The following is an 18593-nucleotide window of genomic DNA, read 5'->3' as shown; positions in this document are numbered from 1 at the left end:
GACAGAGCATCCTGACTGCTCTTAAAAATGACAACGCCAACATGCAAATGAAGATGTATTCTGGTTCATTCTCTGAATACACCTTTCATTCCAAGCTCAAGTGCGTAATTGTCTGCATCAGTCTTAATTTACTCTCTGAGGTTTGTGCTACTAACTGCATGTATTTCAGCTGCAAGGATGAACGTACCAATTAAATCCACTCATAGACATAAAAAGTCAGATCAGAAAAGTAACACCAAATGGCTCAGTTTAGCAGATTGGAATAATCGGTAAGGGATTCTTAGCTGTCTAAAATAGAGAACATATTGTGCTATGGAAGTGTAAACTATATTAAACACTCAGCTTGATTCCTGAATATATGTTTTTTAAATCATATTGTGCTCATTACTGTGCTTCTGTTGTGGAATTTCTTTCTTGGGTATTGAAATAAATGGAATATGAGTTTGCTATCTAAATTCACTCCTATATTAAGAATGATTTAACTGCATGATGGATGGTTTTTCCACTACTTTTGCAGACTGAGGCTGCGTCTGTGTCAGTGCTCTTTGATAACATGAAAAATGAAGAGATTTCTCAATAAGGTTGCTGAGAATTTCAAGCAGCATGTTATATGATACATTAACATCTGTATTTCTTTTTTTGCTCAGTTATCCTAGTAAGGCCTGACCTGGGGTTAGTAAGGAATTTCCCCACCCCATATACTACATTGTACAATTGATTAGGTACGCTGAACTGCTTCTTGCTTGCACTAAACCATCAGATATTTGTCACTGCTGAGGGAAGGATACTGAACTGTATGGCCTGTCTGAACTTCTGTGGCAAACCTTATATTTCTATCCTTTCATTACAACTAAAACAAGTTGCTGCAAAACTTCATTATTTACTTTTAAAGTATCATGGACTATTGTATCTCAAATGTTCCTTAATACAATGCCTTAGCATTATGTTCACAGGGTTTCTTAATACATATGGTAACCTAATACCAAGCTTTGGAAAATGTTGATAATATTGGAGAGAGTCACGAATTGCAGCCATTTCATGTAAACTTGGTACTAATGAAAGGTACGATGACCTGTGGAGGAGATTTAGCACCAAATTCTTTTAATACTAGTTTCTTGTTGTGTAACACTTGAATAAAATAACGGATACAAAGTTTGCAAAAGAGAAACATTCCCAAATTAAAAAAAACTGCATAATGCACCAACTCAGACTGTGGACATAAAATTATTTGGCACCTAGAAAGTTAGCAGACTTAACCAATATAGTCCAGGCCTCTTTTTACAAAATACGTTTGTGCAATCTGAGACGTCTGGCTTCCAAACATTCCATGGCCAAACACTGGAAGCACTGAGCACCTGCAGCTTTTAGTGACTTCAATTGGATGTAGTATCCTTATGGCTGTTCCTTGATCACTTTCTCCAATATGCATGCGAGGGTGCTATATTTATTCCCAGAGGAGAATAAACTTTCATTACTTCTTAGTGGTGATTCATATTGGAAGGATAAAATCAGAGATTGGGTCCTTCCTTATCCAAATTACTGCCCAGTTTGCCAACTACATGATACATTGCAGTCAGTATTGTGGCAGTGTAAGGTATTTAGTATGATTATAACCATGTTTCCTTCTCTGTTTGACTTTTCTTGGTAATATTTTTTTCTGGCCCATGTCTCCCTCCCCACAGGTCCCTTCCAGTCCTACATTCTATGATTTGTCAGCATTTATCAAATTTTACCATCGATTAACCATTAATTTGGGGGTTATTGCATAAACCGTGACTGGTAGCTCATCACTGTAGAAGGGAACAGAAAACCCCCGAATATATTCACTGTGTGTGTATGAAATGCAGCATTTCCTCAGCATTTTTAGACAGGGTGAGGGAAAGTACATGTGCTAGTGGCCGTAGAAAATACCTAAACGAGTCAGAGTGCATCTGTCATATGTGCATGACTATCTAAAGGAGTGCAGGGAAATAATGTTACTTACTTAAAAAAAAATTACTTCTTCTGTGTCTTGCTTTTTAAACTAATCAGGGGTTTAAAGATTTTATTTCATGGAATGTGGCCCAATGAGACAGTTTAGGAGCTTGCTTATAAATATTTGTAACCCACTTAATTTTTTGTTAGAAAATTCTGTTAGTATGAAGACCTCAGCTATTCATTTCCCCCATATTCTCATTTTTTCTGCATCTACCTCTTCATTTCTTATTTAATGTCTGTCTCTTCTTCATAAGTTTTGTTCTTACAGGCGTATAGCCTCTATACAGTGGAACCAAAGTGCTTTACTAATGGAACTGGCCTCCCTGAAACTGACCAGCATCATGTGGCACTGGTCAGTTTCACAATCCAGCCATCTCTGTAGGTAATTAATTGATGCATAGATGGCAGTAGTCATCTAAGGTGTTGCTCTGCATAGTCGAAGTTACAGGTTTATTGCTGAGTTCCCTAGAGATAGGCTGTAAGGGAATCCTGGGATGGTAACAGTTTTCTAGTTGGAAAACTACCACAGAGCAATGTCTTTGTTCCTTAATTCAGACTTTTTAAAGTTCATTTGAGAGTGTAGTGATTGTCTGGTTTCACCCACATAGGTTCTATTAGGGCTCTTGAAGGAACTCTTGCAGAAAAATAAGACAAAAACACCACATCACCTGTAGGTGAACACTTCTCGCAAAGTGATCGCTCTATAGCTGACTTCTCAGTCCTCATCCTCAAAGGAAACCTGCACCGCACTTTCAAAAGACAAACCATGGAGCTTAAATTAATAACTTTGCTAGACTAAAAATCATGGACTGAATAGAAACACTGGAGTTATGGCTTATTAGAACAATCTATAACCCCTGGCAACCTGCCCCCCTCTTGCTTTCCACCCTATGACTGGAGGGGTGTTAACACGCCACTTCACCTTGAGTGGTCCCTTGAAATATGTGTTAACTACTTATGCTAAACAATCTTTTCCACCTTGTATTTAGCTGTGAGACTCTGAGACCAGGTCTACACTATAGACCTGTATCGGTATTACTACATCACTCGGGGGTGTGAAAAATCCCTACCCCTGAGCAACATAGTTATACCAACATAACCCTGGTCAGTGTGGGCAGTGCTGTGTCAATGGGAGAGCTTCTTCTGTTGGCACAGATACCGTCTTTGGGAGGTGAATTAACTAAGCCAACCACAGAAGCTCTCCTGTTAATATAGCAGCGTCTTCACTAAAGCGCTGCAGTGGTGCAGCTGCACCACTGTACATGTAGACAAAACCCTAAGTTTCCCAGACCTAAAGAAGAGCTCTTTGGAAGCTTGAAAGCTTGTGTGTCTCACCAGCAGAAGTAGGTCCAATAAAAGATATTACCTCACCCACTTTGTCACACTTACGCTTGAGATGCAATACACTTTGCATAATACTGAATAATAAGATGCTTAAGAGAAAAATTAAGCATTATAGTGAAGAAAGGAAGGATGAATTTCAGAAGAGGTGTGTAAATATTCTTCAGATTATCAATAGCTCTTTAATCCATCACCCTGTTGTGATGAAATTGAAAATAAACCCTGTTAATCCATTATTTTGCAATAATTTTTTTCTGCTGTTACAGCTGTCTAGTCAACAGAGGGAGCCTGAGCTAACTAAATATTCACGTGTTACTATTCCCACTAGTAAACCTTAAGAGCTCAAATGTTAGTTGCGGGGAGAAATTGCACTGTTTGTTCAGCTGTAATGTTCATACATCATAGAAAGTAGAGAGTTAAAGATCTATTGGGTCCCATCTTGTCCATCCCCTATTGTGCCATTGTAGAATTTTTCTAGAGTATATTCTCCAGTGCTTTCTCCAGTCTAGAGTTAAATGATTCAAGAGCTGAGGCATCCAGCACTTCACTGGGGAGACTGTTCCACAACATAATAGCTATCACTGTTAAGAAGCTTATCCTAGTATTCAGCCTAAATTTTCCTTAGCTCATTTTCATCCTTTTGCTACTATTTACAACCTTTTGGACCATCCTAAACAATTCATCTCTCTGCTTGTTTGCTTACATTTCTCAAATACTTGTAGGCTGCTATTGTATCCACCTTCTCCCCTGAAGTCGTCATTTAGCTCTACATATTTGGTTATTTGAATCTATCCTTCCACCTCCATAATAGTTTTTGCAGTGAGGTGTATAGTTTCCTGTGTGATATATACTTAAGATGGGCAGTAGAGTATTTGCATGTTTCAAAGGGAAAAACTGCAGATTCATTGGGAAAGGGGGACAGATTTTCAGCAGACACAGACTTTCCTGCTAACCAGTTTTCAAAAGGCTATAAGGAAATACTCATCTCATTATCTGGTTCTTACAGTATGGGGTAACCTTTTATTAACTGAAATATTGATGACTGCTTTTGTGTCGTGCCTCCAGAGCAGCAGCATGATAGCACATTTTCCATCTGTCCCATAGCTATACCACCTCATGTGAAAAATCTCTGAATGCGCAAGCTTAGTAGTTAGATCTGATAGCGCTTGGATGGGAGGCTTTCCACGACAGCCTAAAAGCTACATGAAGTGGTGTTCGTTTTTCAGCACTCTTCCTACTCAGTCAATATTGAATCAGTTTCTCCCAGCCTGGAGATTGGGGAACACTGTGCTATTAGAAGTGAATATTTTGAATAAGACAAAACCCCAAGATGCTAACTACTTTGGGTATTAAAGATCTTTTCTCACTTATAAGAGAAGTGAGAACCCCAGTGACTTCTCCAAGTTCCGGCTTGGATAATTACACTGCCTATCTGAAATCTCTCTGTAATTTCAAATGACTATGATCATTTTCTGCCTTAAACTGTAAGTGTTGAACAGCTAAAGGGTGGATAGCTTATAAGGGGAAGTGGGCTTTTTCTGGGTAAAAGGAGCTATGTAAATAATATTTTGCGTAAAACTTTCAAAAGCACATCAGAGCCCAAGTCACTTTTAAAAATGAATCTTAAGTGCTTAAATCCTGTTGACTTTCACTGAGATTTAGGCTTCTAAATTACTCAGGCTCTTTTGAAAATGTTATCGTTAGATATATGGAAAGAATGCAGTCAAAGTTTATAGAAAAGTGTAATTAAACAAGTCAGTAACATTGAAGACAATAGTGAAATGCATGTACACATGGAGACAATTAAGATGTCCACGTGCAACTTTTGGTATTTCCTAACTTTTGTGCGCTTAACCATGTAATCTCAACATTCTCTTAGATGGATTTTTATTTAATTCTGTTCAGAGATTTCGTGGTATAGTTTGTATGAAAGACACGATACAAAAGCTGTGTTTTCTTTTGGGGGCAGAAACACTAAAGAAGTTTTTCCATTTTCTAATTTAACTTGGGTTTTCCACTTGCTGCATAGATCAGCTTAATTTCATATTGTATTTTGTGACCACAGTAATTGAATGGCGAATCTTAATGTCTTTATAGGAGATGGCATAAACAACAATTGAAGGACAAAGAGGAACGTCGAATGGCAGAAGAAGATTCTGATGAAAGTGACGCTGAATTTGATGAGGGTTTCAGAGTACCAGGTTTTCTCTTCAGAAAGCTTTTTAAGTAGGTATCATATACTTTTAAAATATTGTATAGACTGTTCATGCAAATAAATAGTTATTAGCTGTCATTTCCAAGTACCCTATCCTGTACTCAGATGAGTAATCCCTGTGGCTTCTATTAAAAAAATAGATGGATAATAAATGATTAAGTGACTATTGAGAATATCTATATATCAGCTAATCTAGTGGTAAAAGAAAGATTTAAGAACTGCTTTTCATTGTAAAGAACACTCTGTTCTTGGCAATGCTAATGTTTAACTGGGGTATGGAGTGGAAGGAAACTATTGTTTTTAACTTGAAGATTAGCATACAGTGGCTGCAGCTGCTTTAGTTGTGGTGCATAAAAATTAGGAAAATGTGCACTTGTGTGATGGGAAGAGAGAGAGTTTAAATACTTGGCAAAAACTGTGGGCAAGTCTCATCTTGAGAACTGTTTTATAACTTATGTTAGTTTTATTTAAACCTTGCTATTTAAACTTAGACGAGAAAAAATGCTCAGACATGTTGAGGTTGAAGTCCTGTACCCTACTTGGGGTGTAGAACTGCTGTAGGATTAATAGTACCCTCTGTATGTTAGAACATTTTGTCCAGTCTGATTTTTAAATAATTATTTCATCTTTCGTTTCTTTGATACCATAATGTTGAATGTAAATGCTGAGGGACACTTACAAATCATTCAGCATGGGCTCTTCTGAATAAGCCAATTACAAAAGGCAATGCAAATAAGACAGCTGATGAGTCAGCTCATTACATAACTTCCCTCTGACATTCATGCAATATTGATTTGAGTGTAGCTGTGGCTGGTGGTGTCCGCACAATAGGAAGACCATCTCCTCTCTGGAAAGATTAACCTTAAATCCTAGTAATTAGATCTATAGATGGCTATGCTTTGTAATAGACATTGCATGGTATCCATTTAATCAGGAATAGTTAGTTTTATAACCTCAAAGAAATTACTACTTTTGTCCCACAGTTCCTCAGAATTAAAGAGCGGCTGCTACTCTGAAATCTGAGCTCTGAAAGAGTAATTGAATAAATATCAGTTTGACAAGACCCTGATCAGCCAATGTATCGTCTCCAATTGTTTATACAAAGATAATGCAGAAATCCTCCTAAAACCAGATCCAACTGAGGCAGGCAGCTAAAAATTAATCTTAGAGATATAAGCCTCACTAATGAAGGGTATCCCTGCAAGCATGAGTCAGTTGGCAAAACTTCCTAAGTGGTTAAAAAGATCAATTGAGTTGAATGATTTGTCTGACTTTTAAGTTAAATGTTCAAGTCTCCAATGTATGAAGGCTCTCAGTCAATAGGCATTAAACTTTGAGTTCTGACCAAATTTGAGTACAAAGATGGCTGAATATTGACCTAAGGAAGCCTACAGTCGTAAACTCTACATGATACTTTCTGACACTGTTTAATCGAATCTAAAACACATTTATTCCGATTGGTAGTAATAGCAGATCTTTTAACTTTTTTTCACTAAACTGTTTAAGCAATATAATGCTTCCTCACTGTCTATTCCTGTCTGCTCTTCAGAAAGTTTAGTTAGATCAACTGTGTTCCTACTGCTTAATATAGTGATGGAACCAGGTTTCAGGAATGCCAGTATAAGAACAAAACAAAAACTGGTGAGCAGGATTGATTTTAATAAAGGCTAAGATTTTGGCATGGATATTTTTATTAAAAGTCTCGGACAGGATGCAGGCAATAAACAAAATCACGGCAATGTACACATGGCCAGCATTAGGGAGTAGCAAGCAGGGCAATTGCCCATGGCCCCATGCCACAGGGGGCCCTCTGAAGCTATATTATGGGTGATGGGGCTCTGGCTGAAGCCCTGGGGGATGGGGTTCGGGCTTCGGCTGAAGCCCGAGCCCTGCCGCCCGGCACTGAATTAGTGGAATTTTGAAGAAGTTGCGATGGTCTCGTAAAATCTCAGAATCCGTGACTGACTCATAGCCTTAATTGTAAGCTATGTGATGCAGTGTACTGGCCATTTGAGGCCCCCTGCTGGAGGCCTTATGGGCCTACCACACGCAGCCCCTGAAAAGGAGCAGTGAAGGTGGGTCCTCAAGGCATGCCTAGAAAGGCTGCAGGGAAGCAGCCAATTAGAGCACAGCGAGCTCAATTAAAAGGAGCAGCAGGGCCTGCTGCCTGAGCATATCTGTTCTTGGCTGGGACCAGGAGTGGGACGAAGTCCTGGGAAATGGAGAAAGTCTCTGGCCAACGAGGCTTGGGGGAGGACCTGCTCAAGCAGGGATAAGCTGGAAAAACTCTCCAGGCAAGGAGGGCTTGGAGAGACCCTGTGCAAGCAGGGAACAAGACAAATAGAACCTAAGGAGTGTAACCTACGGTAAAGGATGAAAGTGATGGGACCAAGTGGCAAGCGGCCCAGGGAATAGCAGCAGCAACCAAGTAAACGAAAGCAATATGTGGCGGCTGTCTATAGAGTCCCTCGGCTGGGACCCAGGGTAGTAGGGCAGGCCTAGGTCCCCCCACTAGCCACTGTGGAAGTGGCCTAAGCCCCAAGAAGGGGTTAATACTCTGTACTAAAAGCCCGAGAAAGGGGCTCGAATTTAAACAGGCCTAGAGATGGGGCTGAAGATCCCAGAAAGGGACAACCATTCATTGAACTTTGTTACCCTGGAAGGAGACTGAAGTTAAGAAGTAACCTGGCTGGAGAGCTGACCCACCATAAAACTGCAAAAAGAAAAGGAGTGCCTGTGGCACCTTAGAGAGTAACAAATTTATTTGCGCATTAGCTTTCGTGAGCTACAGCTCACTTCATCGGATACATGTAGTGGAAAATACAGTGGGGAGATCTATATACACAGAGAACATGAAACAATGGGTGTTACCATACACACTGTAACAAGAGTGATCAGGTAAGGTGAGCTATTACCAGCAGGAGAGCGCTGGGGGAGAGGGGGGGGAGAGACCTTTCGTAGTGATAATCAAGGTGGGCCATTTCCAGCAGTTGACAAGAACATGTGAGGATCAGAAGGGGGGGAAATAAACATGGGGAAATAGTTTTACTTTGTGTAATGACCCATCCACTCCCAGTCTTTATTCAGGCCTAAGTTAATTGTATCCAGTTTGCAAATTAATTCCAATTCAGCAGTCTCTCGTTGGAGTCTGTTTTTGACGTTTTTTTGTTGAAGAATTGCCACTTTTAGGTGTGTAATCGAGTGACCAAAGAGACTGAAGTGTTCTCCGACTGGTTTTTGAATGTTATAATTCTTGATGTCTGATCTGTATCCATTCTTTTACATAGAGACTGTCCAGTTTGGCCAATGTACATGGCAGGGGGGCATTGCTGGCAGATGATGGCATATATCACATTGGTAGATGTGCAGGTGAACAAGCCTCTGATAGTGTGGCTGATGTGATTAGGCCCTATGATGGTGTCCCCTGAATAGATATGTGGACACAGTTGGCAACGGGCTTTGTTGCAAGGATAGGTTCCTGGTTTAGGGGGATAAAGTTGAATAAAGACTAGGAGTGGATGGGTCATTACACAAAGTAAAACTATTTCCCCATGAAGAAAAGGAGTACTTGTGGCACCTTAGAGACTAACCAATTTATTTGAGCATAAGCTTTTGTGAGCTACAGCTCACTTCATCGGAGCTGTAGCTCACGAAAGTTTATGCTCAAATGAATTGGTTAGTACTCCTTTTCTTTTTGCGAATACAGACTAACAGGGCTGTTACTCTGAAACCTATTTCCCCATGTTTATTCCCCCCCTCCACCCCCCACTGTTCCTCAGATGTTTTTGTCAACTTCTGGAAATGGCCTACCTTGATCATCACTACAAAAGGTTTTTTCCCCCCAGCTCTCCGGCTCTCGGGCTGATAATAGCTCACCTTAAGTGATCTCTCTCGTTACACTGTGTATGGTAACACCCATTGTTTCATGTTCTCTATGTATATAAATCTCCCCACTGTATTTTCCACTGAATGCATCCGATGAAGTGAGCTGTAGCTCACGAAAGCTTATGCTCAAATAAATTGGTTAGTCTCTAAGGTGCCACAAGTACTCCTTTTCTTCATGCAGATTAATAGTTTACCTCGTTAATGATGAGTAACATTCCAGGTATGCTTGGGAAACAACTGTTATGCTAATTGGTCTTAATTAAAAACTGCTGTTAAGAACTACTTCTGATCTAAAATCAGTGAAAGGGGCAAAGGTATTTGATTCTTTGAATCGACATTCCTTGGTAGTGTTTGCATTTCAATACTCTTAAATGGCTGTCGTTATCTCATTAAGGTGTCAGACCATAATACCTCTGCTATTGCTTTTGGGGAGGTCACTAACTCCAGTTATAACTAGTAATACTGTAATTCTGCAAACCTTTCTTTCTTCATTTTTAGCTTTTTCCTTCCTGAAAAATGTTGGGTCCATTCACGCTACAAATGTTATGTTTAGGGGGATCCTTTTGTAATACATTTGGGGCATCATCATGCTATAATGTGATCCCTCAAGTGATAACATTTGTGGTGTTAGATGATTCTTTGATCTTCTCAAATCCCTTTTTTCATTCTTATCTCATTTAGCTTTCCATCTAAATACCTAAGTTAAGAAACACATCCCAAATGTGTGTAATGATCAGTAAAACCATAGTAGTCGTTTATAAGGAGTTTGTAGACATGAGTGTTAGTAGGCCAGAGTGTTCCTAAATATTCTTCACTCAAGGAAGGAAAACCGAATTACAAAAGAAAGTGTAAGAGAGTACACTGTATGAACTGTCCCCATTCTGTCAGTAGCTACACCTCTATACTCAACCTCTGCTCCACTCAATATGCATGTTGGAGATACACAAATGCTTCAACCGCCTTGGTATTTCCCTTTAAATGACTTACATTTTTAAGTCTATCTTGCTTCATTTTTTTTCACCTTGTCCTTTCAGTTTAAATTGCATCTGTTTTAATTAGTATAATTCCTGCTTGCACTATTACATATTATTATAAAAAAGCATGTCCTAAAATCAGTCTCGATCTGGCCTCCCAAATCCGACCTTCTTGATTTTTCATTTTACATTCTTTTGTTAATCTGTGTTTAGATTGGGGTGTATTCTACATGACTGTTCATTCTGTTTCCAGTCTTTCACTTTGAATTGTAAGTGCACTGGTATCCTCTAGTAACATATTGCTACATAGATTCATAGATATTTAGGTCAGAAGGGACCATTATGATCATCTAGTCTGACCTCCTGCACAACGCAGGCCACAGAATTTCACCCACCACTCCTGCAAAAAACCTCACACCTATATCTGTGCTATTGAAGTCCTCAAATAGTAGTTTACAGACTTCAAGGAGCAGAGAATCCTCCAGCAAGTGACATCCTACTCTCTGAGACAGATCTTTGTTTCTTTGCCTTCCAAAATATTTTTGACATCTGTCAGCTTTTTCCTTATTTAAAGAGACTGAATTCTGTTAAATGAATTTCTGGTTGTATATAAAATAAACAAGCTTTAACAAACCTAACCCCTCTTGTAGTGAAGCATAAATCCCATGCATCACCAATTACAAACCTAACCTTCCAATTAAGTCTAAATGGTGTATCTTACTAGACCCCTACCTGTTAAAGTTCCCCTTTCTGAAAGGATAATAAAAATGTGGATGTTAGAGCAGCTTCCCAAGTTACTTCTAAGAGTATTTTTTAAAATACATGAAATAAAATACCCTGTAATTACCATGTCTATCAGTTTAATTAGAAATGCTTTAGCATTGCATAAAGAATGAATTTGTCACGTATAATGTCTAAGTGCATCAAAAATGCATGACCTTGTAAATACAGCACTTATGTAAAACACACATGCAGCATGTTACTGTAACTAGTGTTAGAACCTTGCCAAATGATTATTTCATGAGTACTTTCTGTTATGATCTGTATTATCAAACATTTGCCATGTTTTTTCCTTGTTGTTGTAGGTACCAGCAGACAGGTGTTAGGTGGCTCTGGGAATTGCACTGCCAGCAGGCAGGAGGAATTCTGGGAGATGAGATGGGATTGGGCAAGACCATCCAGATAATTGCCTTCTTGGCAGGTCTGAGCTACAGCAAGATCAGGACTCGTGGTTCAAATTACAGGCAAGTGCTCCTCTGCAGACTGTCAGTCTGTGGAGCTCAATTAATATTTCATCAGATGTATTGCTGGTGGAGGAGGGTCCTGTGAATTATTAATGACATTTCAATTACATTATTCCTTTAATTCTTTTAGTGGGGGACATCAAAGGAAATTTTTTACGAGACAATGGAGCTGTAGGGCAGGAAAAATTAAACATGTAACACTTTTAATGAATTCCAGGCATTGATGCTTCATGTTGCAGATGAGCCACACTAGATATTTTGGGTCAATACAATGTCTAAGGTTAGCTTACACAAATGGATTGTTTACAAACTCAATTACGTTAATATCAATAGTTTACACAATATGGAATTTTAAATTAGATGTAATACCTTTAGTTCCATTTATTAAATTTTACATTAAAATATTTGTTCTGGCAAGACACCAGGTGAATGCTTTACAGGAAGTAACAAGCATATTCAGGATGAAAGTCAGAGCTTCTCGTGGGTAATGGAACATCCTTGCAGAATCTTTTTAAAGACCAGAACAGATAAATCTACATCTGTTTCTTCTTCTGAAAGCCATTCTTTAGGTTGACCAGACTTCCATATCACACCCCTTATTACTCCTTCCATGTATTGCTGAGTAGTACCTAAAGAAGGAATTTATTCTTATCTGTGGATGAGACAGATTACCAGAAGAAGATTCTTCTAAATCCTGGAATACCAAGTGCATGCATGATAGTACTAATACTTTGTAGTTCTATAGCACCTTCTAACTTAGGATCTCAAATTACTAAATAGATTTACGAAGAGTAGAAAATAAGTAATGAAAAGCGATTTTCAAACTGAATTAAATCTTTGCATAATGAATACTTAGCACGGACATAAATGCTGTTAAAATGACTTACAAAATATAGCATCTTTCTAGAACGATTTTACCCCCAAGTAGCTTTACTAGCTGGGAAGAGGACACAAGTATAAAGGACATTGCTTCCTTCCCCAGCCTTGAGGTGGGAAAATAACTGATTTTTTTGGTTCACTGGGATTTCCAAAAAATTCACTACAACCAGAACTAAAGCCAAAAATTGTGGTAAATTTCAGAGAATCAAAAGTCAATTTTAAGTTAAACGAAGCATGTCATTTGACCTGAACCACTTTGTTTCTGGCCTTTTAAAAAGTCTAGATTCACAAAGCGGGAGGAGGAGATGATGGTGGTGTCCGTGCCTTTCTTTATAACTTTTAGCCCAGTGTTTAGAGCACTCACTTGAGATATGGGAGACTCTGGTTCAAATTCCCCATCTGCCTGATGTGGAACAAGGATTTGAGCTTGAGTCTCCTACCTCACAGCAGAGTACCCTAATCTCTGGGCTGTAGAGTAATCTGGGCAGACATCTTCTCAGTCTCTCCCATTGAAGCTGTTCTACTAGGTGAGCATTCTAACCACCAGGCTATAGTCATTTTTTCTCTCTCTCCCCTCCCTTCCTCTTTGCCCCCACCCCCTAGTGGCTACTCAAGTATTTTATACAGAGTTGAATAGCTTCAAGAGGAGAGATTGAGAGAGACCTGCCCCAGAGAGAGGAACTTTGCCATCAGGTTATACAATTGGCAGAGCCCTGTAGTTTATTTTCCTGTGCCCTTCCAGACAACATCAGTGAACATGTTAAATTCTGTTGAGATAGGAGTGCTTCTGTTTCAGTACAGGTGGCAATTTTCTAATATCATATCAACAAAAGTATGTTTACCTAATTGTCTTTAGTGCTGTCTAGTTCATGCCCCAATTTCTTTTTGAAGACGGTTTGCTTTTGCTGAGCAGGAAATACTGATATCTTCAGCTAATACTTGGAGTGCTCAAGGTGCTATCACATTTCAGATGTTGTAGACATGATCTGACCAGAATTTTCTCTTTGGCCTTGGTAGTTGGCGGCAGTGGTAGATCTGAAAATACCGTAGTAGCATAATTACTGAAATATCTGCATGGGTTTACTAGCAAAGCATGCTACTAGGCGTCAGGAAACACCCTGCTACACACACAACCATGTGCCTCAAATTCTAATCCCAGCCATGCCACTTACTCACGGTCTCTCCTTGAGTAATTACTTAAACTTTGTAGCCCACAGTAATTTTTCAAAATGTTTTAAACAGTTGTTAATAGTAGTTCAGCTGCAGTAGGGTTAACAACTCGGGGAGTACGAGTGTAGTCAAGTAGCAGCCTTGCTTGTCCTACTTTCTTCTTATTTCATATTGCAGTCATTAGTGAGCATAGTGTGTCACAGGAAAATAAAAAGACAAAGTACACACTGAAGCTTAGTTGACATTATTAGTTGGCTGAAGCTATAGAGAGTGTGGGGATGGTGACAGAAGTCGGGGGGAGATACTGCCTTTCTCAAGAAGAGCAAGATATAAAAGGTGCCATGACAGTATGGGTTACTTGTTAGTGATGTCCTTTTATTAAAAAGGTAATTACGTCTGTTTCATTTCATTGCGGGAACTGGAGTTGATAGGCTTTGCAAAAATGAGTTTTGAGGAGAACTTTGAATGAGGACAAGGTGAAGGTTAGATCTGGGAAACATAAGCAAGTTTTCCTTCCCCCTTGTTAGAGTAATCGATTCCAAGGCCAGGAGGGATCACTGTGATGATCTAGTCTGACCTCCTCTGTAACACAGGCAATAGAACATCCCCAAAATAATTCCTAGAGCAGATCTATAGAGAAACATCCAGTCTTGATTTTTAAAATTGCTAATGATGGCGAATCCACCATGACGCTTGATAAATTGTACCAATGGTTAATTAGTCTCACTGTTTAAAAATTTGCATTTAATTTCCAGTCTGAATGTGTCTGGCTTCAACTGTCAGCCATTGAATGGTGTTATACTGTTCTCTGGTCAATTGAAGAGCCCATTATCAAATTTTGTTCCCCATGGTAGGTACTTATAGACAATGATCAAGTCAACCCTTAACTTTCTCTTTGTTAAGCTACATAGTTAGAACTCCTTGAGTTTGTCACTATCAGGTGTGTTTTCTAATATTTAAATCATTCTTGTGGCTTTTCTCTGAACCCTCTCCAATTTATCAGCATCCTTCTTGAATTGTGGACACCAGAACTGGAGACAGTATACCAGCAGTGGTCACACCAGTGTCAAATGTAGAGGTAAAATACCCTCTCTACTCCTCAGGATTCCACTATTCATCCAAGGATTTTATTAGCCCATCTGGCCACAGCATTGCACTGGAAGCTCATGTTCAGCTGATTATCCATCATCACCCACAAATCTTTTTCAGAGTTGCTGTGGCCCAGAATAGAGTCCCCTGTCCTGTAAGTATGAAGTATGTACTTGGCATGACGGATTTGACAGAGAGATCAGGTTTCAATAAAGACAGTAATGGCTGGACCAATGTTCCTGGTAAATGTGGCCCCTACATGAGTCGCCTCTATAAACCCTTGAGGCCCCATGGCAACAAGCAAGACAGATTCACCATATCCAGGTGACAGGCTCCCTCTGAGATGCACTATTTGGGGGAAGTCTATAGAGCATTTACAATGTAGAAAGTACTTTCAGATATCTGATTCCAGTCATGGGATGGGAAGTCCACAGAGAGGGACATTGCAATGAGGGCACTAGAAGCCAAATTTTCCAAATTGGGTGTCTTAGGTTATGCCCTAAATAGAAGTTGCCTCATTTTCAGAAGTACAGAGCAACCCCAGCTTCCACAAAGTAAAGATTCAGGAGCCTAACTATAGACACCAAGGGTTGACAATGCTGGCATAAGTCTCTTCAGGAATCCACACTTCATATAAATGGCCTGGAGATGAGTGTAGCATTTTGTGCTGTTTGTGATGTTTGGGGTTTTGAAGATCTACAGTGAAATCTTGGCCCCATTGAAATCAGTGGGAGTTTTGCCATTGACATCAATGGGACCAGGATTTTACCCCTTAGTATCTCAAGAGGTGCATCTGATCCAGATTGACTGAACGCTGATGAGAATACGATAGGGGAGAAGGGCGTCTCACTTCCTTTGTTGGAAAGCCCTGCAGGGTGGAATTGGAAACTGTCCCTAAAAGATACTTCTGCATGTCATGTCACTTATTTGATAAGGATGGGCAAAACTATTTTGCAGACAGACTGAGCTTACCCTAATACACCATCATGAGTGGTCCTGGATAAAAGGCTGGGAAAGTATCTTTGGCACATCTGCTAATTTACTACATAAGAAATCAGAGTCAGAGACTCATACCATAGTGGCCATAAATGTCTTCCTTTGTCTGTGTACTTGGACCGTCGCATAAGCCATACCGTCCCTCTGCCTCCCTACTTCTTCTGGCCTAGTAGTGATTGACTGACACAGAATTAGTTCTTACTTGGCAGTTGCTGATCGCATCAAAATGAGGACCTCGGCATGCATGAGCAGACAAACATGTTCCTTCTCTGCATAATACCCTGGAATATTATAAGCATGGCTCCTGCTAGGGTAGACATTGAAGAGGTTGCTGTTTCTGAGCAGGTGTCCAAGTGATTCTAGCTTCCCAGAAGGCATCTTTTGACATATAATTTCAACTGGAAAAGGTTTGTGAACTGCAGTGAAAAGACCTAGTTGTGGATCATTTTATTTATCTCCCAAACAACTGTTTACCAACCTTCTTTGCCCTTCTCACTCTTGGTTACAGATCCTATCCATCAGAGTATATTTGGCTGCTGTTTCATTTGCTGCAGGTAGATACATTCCTGCTCTGTTTTCTGTGCAGATTTTGGCAAAACTTCACAAACGCTTTGTTAAAAGGACCCTTGTCCTTCATCTGGAGTGTACTGAGGTCCTTAGAACATCCTCCAGATTTTTCTCTCACTTCAGTCAGATGCATTAAGTCAAACTGTCTCCAAGAGAAGCATGTCCAAATGGTCAGCTAGTTGGCTGGCTGCATTTTTTGTTGCTTTTCCTCGGCAGGCCTGCTAAGGCATAATTATATTAATCACATGGGTCTTGAATATCATTTTGATGCATTTCACTTTCTCTCTGAGGCTGTCTCTACAGTTTGAGGAGATGTAATTCCCAGCTCGAGAATACATATTCTCACTAGTTTTGATTGAGCTAGTGTGTTAAAAATAGAGTGTAGCTCTGGTGTCAGGAGGGGTTGGCCATCCAAGTATGTGTTAGACAGGTATTTACTCAAGAAGCATAGCGGTTTACAGTGCCATGGTTACACTATTGTATTCCCTTGACATGGGAATTACACCTCCAGCTCAAAGTCTAGACAACCTTAGAGGCAGGAGGGCCTGCTGTACCCTTTCAGCTGGATAACCCACTGCCTGCCAGTGAAGAAAGTGTAAACAACGAGGAGTCCTTGTAGCACCTTAGAAATTAACAAATGTATTTGGGCATAAGTTTTCGTGGGCTTATGCCCAAATAAATTTTTTTGTCTCTAAGGTGCCACAAGGACTCCTTGTTGGTTTTGGTGATACAGACTAACATGGCTACCAGTCTGAAGAAAATGAGTAACTTTGCAAGTCTGGTAATTCACTGGGAGGTGGATTCAAGAGTTAGAAATCTATTATAATTAAAACCCTCTGAGATTTACAGGTCAATATTTTTCCTTTTTTTCTCTCTGACCTCCTCAGGTAGCTAGAATGGATTTTCTCTAAACCTCCGAAACAATTCATCTCAATTGAAACCAAGCATGAGAAACTAGCTGCTGTGGTAATTTTGAGAGTGATAATCCACTGAATATGAATATTTAAAGGCAAAGTTCCTTCTCAATACTGTCTGTAGTGTCCTAACAGCACTGAAGATTTTCAGTAGTTTTATATTAACTAGGTATCTGATAACTACTTTGGCTTGTATTACAAGTCTCGCTTTTTATGTTGCAGTTGAACAAATCAGAAGATGGTAGGATTTCATTAGATCATTGATGAGCAGTCTAATTTCTGTTAGAAGTTTACAAAACAGAATGCCACATTGAGCCTAGGGAAACAAAAAGCCAGCCCTGAAATTTGGGGCTAGACATGAAAACCTGCCTGTCTTCAGTAGGAATCCTTTGAGTGCTGCAGCCAGTGCTAATAATAAGCAGCAGACTCAAATCAGTTAACCATCAATATTCATATCCTGTGATCCATAATGAAAGAGTATGGTATATTGGATTATTGCTCAGATCTCTCATTAATATCGTATTATGGGGAAAAGGCTTCAATAAAAGAAGTTTATGGAGGAGATGGTATGATGGGATAACGTGCTTTTGGCACTTAATTGATCTTTAACTATTCACAGTAAATAGGTCCAATGGCCTGTGTTGGGATGCTAGATGGGGTGGGATCTGAGTTACTACAGAAAATTCTTTCCTGGGTATCTGGCTAGTGAATCTTGCCCATATGCTCAGGGTTTAGCTGATCGCCATATTTGGTGTTGGGAAGGAATTTTCCTCCAGGGCAGATTGGAAAAGGCCCTGGAGGTTTTTCGCCTTCCTCTGTAGCATGGGGCACGGGTCACTTGCTCCTTGAAGTCTTTAAACCACGATTTGAGGACTTCAATAGCTCAGACATAGGTGAGAGGTTTTTCGCAGGAGTGGGTGGGTGAGATTCTGTGGCCTGCGTTGTGCAGGAGGTCGAACTAGATGATCATAATGGTCCCTTCTGACCTTAATATCTATGAATTTGTGGTATGTTAACCCAAGAACTAAATCAATTGTGAATGAAAGTGCCCACAAAAACATCGTATCTCTTGATGTTGGCCTTTTGAGCGCCAAAGAACGAGCCAGGTTGCGCTTCTCTCCCTCTCTCTTCATTGGAAGCTCTTTGTGAGTTCTGATTCAGTTTGTTTCCATAGTTTTAGCTCTTTTTGTTTTTAAACTGTGTTTAAACGCTCTTGAAATTGGGTGAAACTTGCTTGGGTTTGGGTTATATCAGACCTCCAAACTTTGCCCAGGTTTGTGAACCCAGTGAACAAACCTGAACTGATTTTTTTTTTTTTTAAATGAACCCCTGAGTTCTAGGG

The 18593-nt window shown here is 39.8% G+C and overlaps 1 protein-coding gene across 3 annotated transcripts in view; it reads left to right on the top strand.

Moving 5' to 3' along the window:
• The window catches only part of ERCC6 (ERCC excision repair 6, chromatin remodeling factor), an 80807-nt gene that overhangs the window by 23402 nt on the left and 38812 nt on the right, over positions 1-18593 (top strand). For all 3 annotated transcript variants that reach the window (XM_084634342.1, XM_084634344.1, XM_084634343.1), the window contains 2 exons: positions 5416-5544; positions 11478-11636. In XM_084634342.1, coding sequence (XP_084490468.1) covers positions 5416-5544; positions 11478-11636 — 288 coding nt within the window. The remainder of the gene's footprint in view (positions 1-5415; positions 5545-11477; positions 11637-18593) is intronic.

This window comes from Lepidochelys olivacea, assembly GCF_965140295.1.
Source record: "Lepidochelys olivacea isolate rLepOli2 genome assembly, chromosome: 7".
NCBI classification, from domain to species: domain Eukaryota; kingdom Metazoa; phylum Chordata; order Testudines; family Cheloniidae; genus Lepidochelys; species Lepidochelys olivacea.
The sequence above is the reverse complement of the archived record's forward strand: the minus strand, read 5'-3'. Positions and strand labels throughout refer to the sequence as shown.